At 36.5% G+C, this 7070-nt stretch overlaps 1 protein-coding gene across 1 annotated transcript; it reads right to left on the reverse strand.

The window, feature by feature from the left end:
- Positions 1–191: 191 nt before the first annotated feature.
- On the reverse strand, positions 192–3963 carry rerglb (RERG/RAS-like b). The gene is made up of 5 exons (XM_067588418.1): positions 3531–3963; positions 2519–2575; positions 1915–2005; positions 1337–1471; positions 192–477 (listed from the first exon to the last, which is right to left on the reverse strand). The coding sequence occupies exons 1-5, from the start codon at positions 3580–3582 to the stop codon at positions 192–194; spliced, it is 621 nt and encodes a 206-aa protein (XP_067444519.1). The 5' UTR covers positions 3583–3963.
- Between the last annotated feature and the right edge of the window lie 3107 nt (positions 3964–7070).

Raw genomic sequence — 7070 nt, forward strand, 5'->3', positions numbered from 1 at the left:
TTTCACAAACGGAGGTGAAACATAAAACCATGACATATCTGAGAGCCTGACATTACTTAATTTCATTTAAACTGGCATTTTGAAATGCTCAGTAAAACATGTCCACATATATGTTTACCAATACATAATGGCTAGACTATTCAGTCTAATAGCGTGGTTGGTTACATCCATGAACGTAATTATTTTCTCCATCAGACAGACTTCCGCCTTTTACCAAAGACATTATTGATGAGTTTGGCCATGGACTTGGAGCCACTGTATCGTCTGCGGTCTGCACGTTGCTTAAGGTGCTCCATCACATGACGAATGAGCTTCGTAAAGAGGTTGGATATCTCCAAGTAGTCCTCTGCTGCGGACACCTCCTGGAAGTGGCAGCGGTCTTCCTGAGCCACAAATCGGCCTTCCTCCTCGCTTACCTGCCGAGCATTGCAGAGGTCCTGCTTGTTCCCCACCAGGAAGATTGGGATGTCGACCAATCTGTCACAGCAGAGTGCACGAGGGTTATACAACAATCAGTCAACCAGGTGCTGAAGGTGTCCCATAAGGCAGGTCAGATTTATAACAGTAGACCTGATCCAAACAGTTCAGAAACAATGTGAAATGCTGGGTGCTTATTACACTATGTTACAGGACAAAACACCTGAATAGTGTCAATCTAAGTTGTTGTAGTTAGTAGTTGTAGTTTGTAGTTAGTTAATAAAATTTGATTGAAGTCAGTACTTCAGCATGATTTGTGTTTATTAATTTGTACTGTATGTGTGTGCTTTTCAGACTAGTGCAGGAAATGCCCACAGTGCCTCACTTAATTTACAAATCAGGTGATAACTATTTTATATGTCTCTAAAAACATGTAATAAATAAATACAAATTCAGGGAGTTTTCATCCTCTCTTTCTGTCATGACTCACCCACTTCAGCCATTTTGCAAAAATCTTACTACAACTCACCAAGTACTTGAGTATTTTATCACAATTCTGTTAACTCAGACAAAAAAAAATTGATATAAAGCATTCTAGGATTATTTAATTGAGCATATTAATGAATATTCTTCATTAATTAACTTGAAGGAGTCATAAAAGAAACATTATGAAGCCTAAAGTCAAAATGTCCTCAATCCTGTTTATGTATATATTGTCTCTTTGAAACTGTACTTCATACAAGTATATGTCTGCTCATCCCAGTACAGCGTGTTGGAATTTAGTCCTTAACTGGCAGCATACCATATTGATCTTCAACCTGATAGGCCTACACACGCTCATCTCAGGAATGGGACTCATTAGTTCATCAAAGTAAATCCCTCAGCTCGGCTTCATTCCCAGCAGACTACGGTCACTCACCCTTTGCAGCTCTCCTCTCGGGCCTCTTTGATCTGCCGCACGATGCTTCTGGCATGGAGGAAGGACATTCGGTCACTGATGTTGTACACCACCACAAATCCATCTGCCCAGTTCACAGGCTCCTCCAGGATACATCTGCTGCCTCCACTCTGGCACAGCAAAGGTAGATGTGGAGTTCAAACACAGCACATGGTCTATCAACTTATTTGACTACAGAAGCAATGAAAAGTTTATAGGATATTTATGTCCACCCCACTGTTGAGAGCCTGTGAAAAGTGATCCCCCTTATTTGCAAGATAAGCAAAAAAGGAGCCAAAAGAGACAATATATTAGCCACAGCACAGTATAGTCCTGGAGATCCTGTTATTTGAGAGTTTTGCAGTCAATAAAAGTAAGAACTTTGATGTTAAAGAAACCATGTGTGCTCACTGTACACATATTCTGCTGCCATATAGTTACTAAATAAACCTTTAAAGGCTGAGTGTGTCCTCAGCTACAAGTTATAAATTACTTGAGACCAAAGCATAAATTATTTGCAGAGGACAATAACTATTAATCAACCAAAATAATATAATAACATTTTACTCTCATTTACCTGTGAACATGGATCAAATATATCCAAGTTTAACTGTCTCCCATCAATCGACAGTCTTTTATGGTATAAAGAATCTGCAACAAATCAAGAGAAAATATGTTTATTATTTTAGAAAAGCAATATGTGCTATGAATCAAATTAACCAATGAACATGAATAAAAGTAGAGACTTTAGTAAATTAAAGTGCACAAAGCTGAGGCAATGAGCACAGTGTGGTGCCAGTTTAGTCAAACTATGGAACAATGATTACTATAATTACTGTGGTGCATGATTGCTCAGAGGGGGCAAACAAGCTAATTAATTTAAGCCAGAAGTGGAAAGGTCTGAAACGTTATATCCCTCTGCAAACTGTAATTCTATTACAGTCATCCAGCCTGTAAGATAAACACTGAGTGATGGTGAAATGTGCACGTCATTGACTTCAAACCCATATGAAAAAGACTGAAAAGAGGATTTAGTTGAGTCACCTTAAATATAATGCAATTAGTGTGGGGCCAGCAGACACACTATGGAAAACCCATGAGTGCAATATATGATATATCTTACTGTGGTGTAATAACGTTACTGTTATGAGTATATTTACTTACTGGCACTGGAAGCATACTCTCCAATAAAACGTTTTGTCAGGAATCTCACCAGAACAGCTGGAGGGAATAAGAGAGTAAGAAAGAGAGATTCAGTGTTGGAGGTACATGCAGGCTACTTATACTATCACAGTTAATGCAAAACTCTGCAAACCATACAGCAGTTCAAAATGAATGCCAGATTTCAAATGCAAAGACAGCTGAAAGTTGGAACTGTTCATAGACTTCATCAAATACATGTGTGTTTGTGTCTTCATCCTGCAGAGCTCTATGCGAACAAAATGTATTTTATACAGTACATGTGCATTTAAATGTGTATTTGCATTTAGATATCACCACTTTTCAAACGTATTTTTCTGTACATTTAATATCTGAAGATAAGAGGATCATTGTGATTGTATTTTGTATCACACTAGACTGACATGCATTGCAAAATATATAGGGTTGAATTTATTACATTATATTTTCTAATGAACAGTATGTCCGTATAAGTCTGTTCCATAAAGCTTAGGCATGTTTGTCATTATTGAATAGTCTTGTGGCAGTATAATCTTAAGTAAAACAAAATAACTGATTTCCCACACAAAAACACAAAAATCGTGATATGGGTTAACTGTTTTTTTCCTAGAGGGAGATCATGAAAGCAGGATCCACTGAAATGCCATCTAATTTCCTCTCAGCTAAAGTTTGGAAAACCTCTGGTTAGTCTCAGGGGAAACATTCATGTCAAATCGCTTCATTGACTGTGGAGTAAATTATTTTATGAACGGTATGCTCTGCCATTAGCATCTGTCTTGGTTTAGCATGGCTTGAAAAGTTACAATTTGTGTATTTTACAATATGCAGTATGTCAGATAAACAGACACATAAACAAAGTTGTCTCACTTTCATATTGTCTACATTCATGCATCCTACCATGCATAATTTACAGACAACAAAGACAGATCAGCAAAACAGCACACAATGTCAGCCTTCACTGTAAAAACACTCAGTTGTCAGTGTGTGATTTGCTCACCTGTTTTTCCAGCACCCTCGCTCCCCAGTAGAGCCAATTTGATGTCATTCATGATGATAAGTTGGAAGTGAGCTGTTCAAACTCTCCCTCTACTTGTCTGTCTGTCTCTCTCTCTCTACTGTACTAACTCCCACTCTACGAAACTGCACGCACACAAGTGTTTAGAAGAGCTACTTTACCACCACATGTCCCCCTGTGAGAACTGAAAACATGCAGAGTCTCTGCCGCTTCTCAGCCACTGAAACAAGTTTTCCAAGCAGGGGGACATAATACCAACCAACATGATACAGATGATACAGACATATTCTCTTTGTTTTTGGAGCAACAAGCAACCTTTTTTAAAAAAAAAAAAAAAAAAAAGAAAAAAAAATGTTTTAAAAAATGATTATTCTGCAAAACAGGAAATGTTATACATGATGTGCAGTATATTTTTATTGTGTACAGCAGAATACAAAAGGTCACAATGTCAGCTATAGAGAAAGAAAATGCCACAGGTATATGGTGTGCCACAAGGAAATGCAGGTAACTGCTAAAATTTCTTTTGACAGTGTAAGATGGAGGGGAAACAATATTTAAATATTTAGAGCCTGGTTTTCTTGCTACATAAATGTAAACAAATAAATAAATATGATTATAGGAACACCTTATTAAACAAAAGTGGTAAAAGGTCATGCAATTAATTGATCGTGCATGATTATCAAAAGAGATGTGAGCACAAAATTTAAAGTCACTTTGAGGATATTAGGGTGCCAGAAAACTGACGATATCCCAGACATGTTAGAGTTGCAGAATCAAATCCACAGACTAGCAAAACATTTTAAAAATATAACATGTGAGTTGACCTCCATGAGGCCAAAAATTCAGCCTCCCCTCTCTCACCCCACCACAGCACAAAAATACTCCAAACTTTGATTTCACCAACTGCTTCAGTGGTCAGCTCTCATTTTTCTCTCAGTACTCTCGGTGCTTTTCTTTCTGCCCTTTTCATTGTTCACCAAAGGTCACAGTAGTGTCTCATTATGATCCTGTAATATTTTACTCGAAATCTGCTGACTGAAAGGTCACAAACCTTATTCAAGAATAAAACGTAGCAAGATGCCCCCCTGACCAAAACAGTGTACATATAAAAACTTTGACTTGTATGTCCTCTCAAAAAAGAAACAGAAGAATAAAAGAAAAAGAAAATGAGCAGTGTAGTGTTATTAATGATTATTAATGATTAACCTAACTAATATATATATAATATAAATATATATCATATCTACAGCAACACTGAACTGATGTCAAACTGCCACTTGGACAGCATTTGCACTGAGGGGGTCCTATTATATCAACAATAACACTCCATCACACCACCAGGGATTTGTCCTAAACACTGTCCTTACTCCAGAAATGAATTTACATATTAAACTACATCCCTCATTCTATTATGACAAAATATAAACCAGATATCCAGATACCAAAATCCAGCTAAAACAAATGTTGTGCCCCTGAGATTTCTGAACTTTTCCCCTTAAATTTGCACCACAATCACAACATTGTTTTACATGCAATTGAATGTTCTAGACAAATCTTTCAAAGTCCTTTATCTAATTTCTTGTGCGTGATTTGAGGCAGCAGCCAGCAGTGTCTCCTGGGTAAAAAGCCGCAGGGCCAGGCAGCAGGGTGACATCATGTCTGTGTTGAAGACAGTCTCCAGTGAGCTCCATCGCTCTTCTCTCATTGTTTTCCAGCCAATCTTATTCATCATCACATGTTAGTGATTTGCTTAAAGTTCTATTTAAAGTGGCAATGAAAGAATGTTTTTAGAGCTTCTTGCTTTCTTAATTGGATAATTGACTGAATCTACAGTGGTACAAAATGATTAAAAAGTTTATGTTTTGGATTGTAAACTGGTCTCAAAGGTCTAGAAATTCAGAGCAGACAAAAATTAATGAGAGGCAAGTATAAAAAGATTAAAGATAGAAAATGACATGGAGCAATAATGTGCTGCTGGTGGCCTCATAAACCTGGGAGCCAGCCCCACCCAAACTATATTAACCATAACATACCCAGAACCTTTTTATTGACTTACTTGTGCATTTGACAGATTATGATGTCACTGACATATAATGGCATGATTTATTTTTGAACTATATATGGTTACATATGCTTTACACCTTATGCTGTATCTGCTTATGTGGCTCAGCATCCCCTTAAAATTGGTCCTTACATTGTTAATTTTATCAGGGAAAGCTGCATTGACATTCTCTGTTAATGGTGTTGCTATTTACTATATTTACGATATTTTCTGCATGATATTCATGCCCTGAGTTGGACCGTTATCTCCAAAACCTGCAGAAATCATCCTCTGCAGATCCTTGCAATAACAAGTTCGGCCTCTATTCCACCACTCTGAAATCCAAACCATGTTATATCATCCAACACAAACACACCGGATTTATTATCCCCGTACCTAAGAGGGATTTCAGCACTGGATATCATCATTATCACTGAGTTTAATCAGAGCAGACACATTGGAATTAGACTAGAAGATGAAGCTCAGAAGATTTTTTATAGGGAGCCAAAAATTCTTATTTTTCCACTGCTCACCCAAATCTGTCCACAGAGTTTTATTCAAATTGAACAATCTGAATACATCTTACAGTGTTGAAATGCGTTCAGAATAAATTATCTCCATAAAAATGTGATACGTCATCATGTTCGAGCTACTCCCAAAGTAAATAAAGGGGAAATAAAATGTGAATAAACATGTATGAGCACTATTTTTATTTAAAAGGAATTATATGTATTTGTTGGTGCAGCTTTTGTAAATGAAGCTGAAAGAGATCACAATACCCCAAAACTATAAATCCAACTCCATAAATGGCTGGAATACGAAACACATACATTAGATAGCCACACAGTGACACAATAAATAACACATCTATGATGACATAAAAAACTTGCTTTTACATTCATCCATCTTATGAAACATATTGTATAATGATTAATAATGACAGGCGCAAAATAATAAGAAACATATTTTCTCTTGAATGCATTTTATTGATATTCATATATGTGCATTTATGGCTCATAGTTACAGTAAAAAAAAGGAGAAAAAAATGTACCAGACTGTTCTCCTGAAACAGTGACAGTAACTACAGTCAGTACAGTTACAGTATAATAAGTCTTCCTTCATACTGTAGGAAATACTATTATATCTATTGATTTCAAAGGAAGTAACATTACATATACTGTATATTCACTAGTCTTGACAACAATCAAGGAGTGCACAGACAATAATTTGTGCAGTAAAACTGTAAAAGTCAAGTAAACTCTATCTTAAGCTGCAGGAAGCAAGTTAAAGTATGTTTAAAAAGAGGAAATGCGCTACAGCAGCGGGTAATATAAAATGATATGTTTCCTCTCTACTGTGTAACTACAAATTGCAAGGATAGTTTTATAATTATCAATGATGAATGATATCAATTTCACCCTTACTAGGCCTGAGATACTTAAGATAACAGGGAAACATTTCTTTTTCAACACTGGTGGAAC

Source organism: Thunnus thynnus, chromosome 1, assembly GCF_963924715.1.
Source record: "Thunnus thynnus chromosome 1, fThuThy2.1, whole genome shotgun sequence".
Lineage (NCBI taxonomy): Eukaryota > Metazoa > Chordata > Actinopteri > Scombriformes > Scombridae > Thunnus > Thunnus thynnus.

Bases quoted from the DNA above. Each gene is read 5' to 3' on its own strand.
- rerglb (XM_067588418.1), bottom strand. From the start codon at position 3,582: ATGAATGACATCAAATTGGCTCTACTGGGGAGCGAGGGTGCTGGAAAA. The intron at 2,006-2,518 runs GTAAGTAAATAT...GATTTGTTGCAG, and splicing joins AGAGTATGCTTCCAGTGCCA to ATTCTTTATACCATAAAAGA. The intron at 1,472-1,914 runs GTTATTATATTA...TGGAGGCAGCAG, and splicing joins CAGGTAAATGAGAGTAAAAT to ATGTATCCTGGAGGAGCCTG.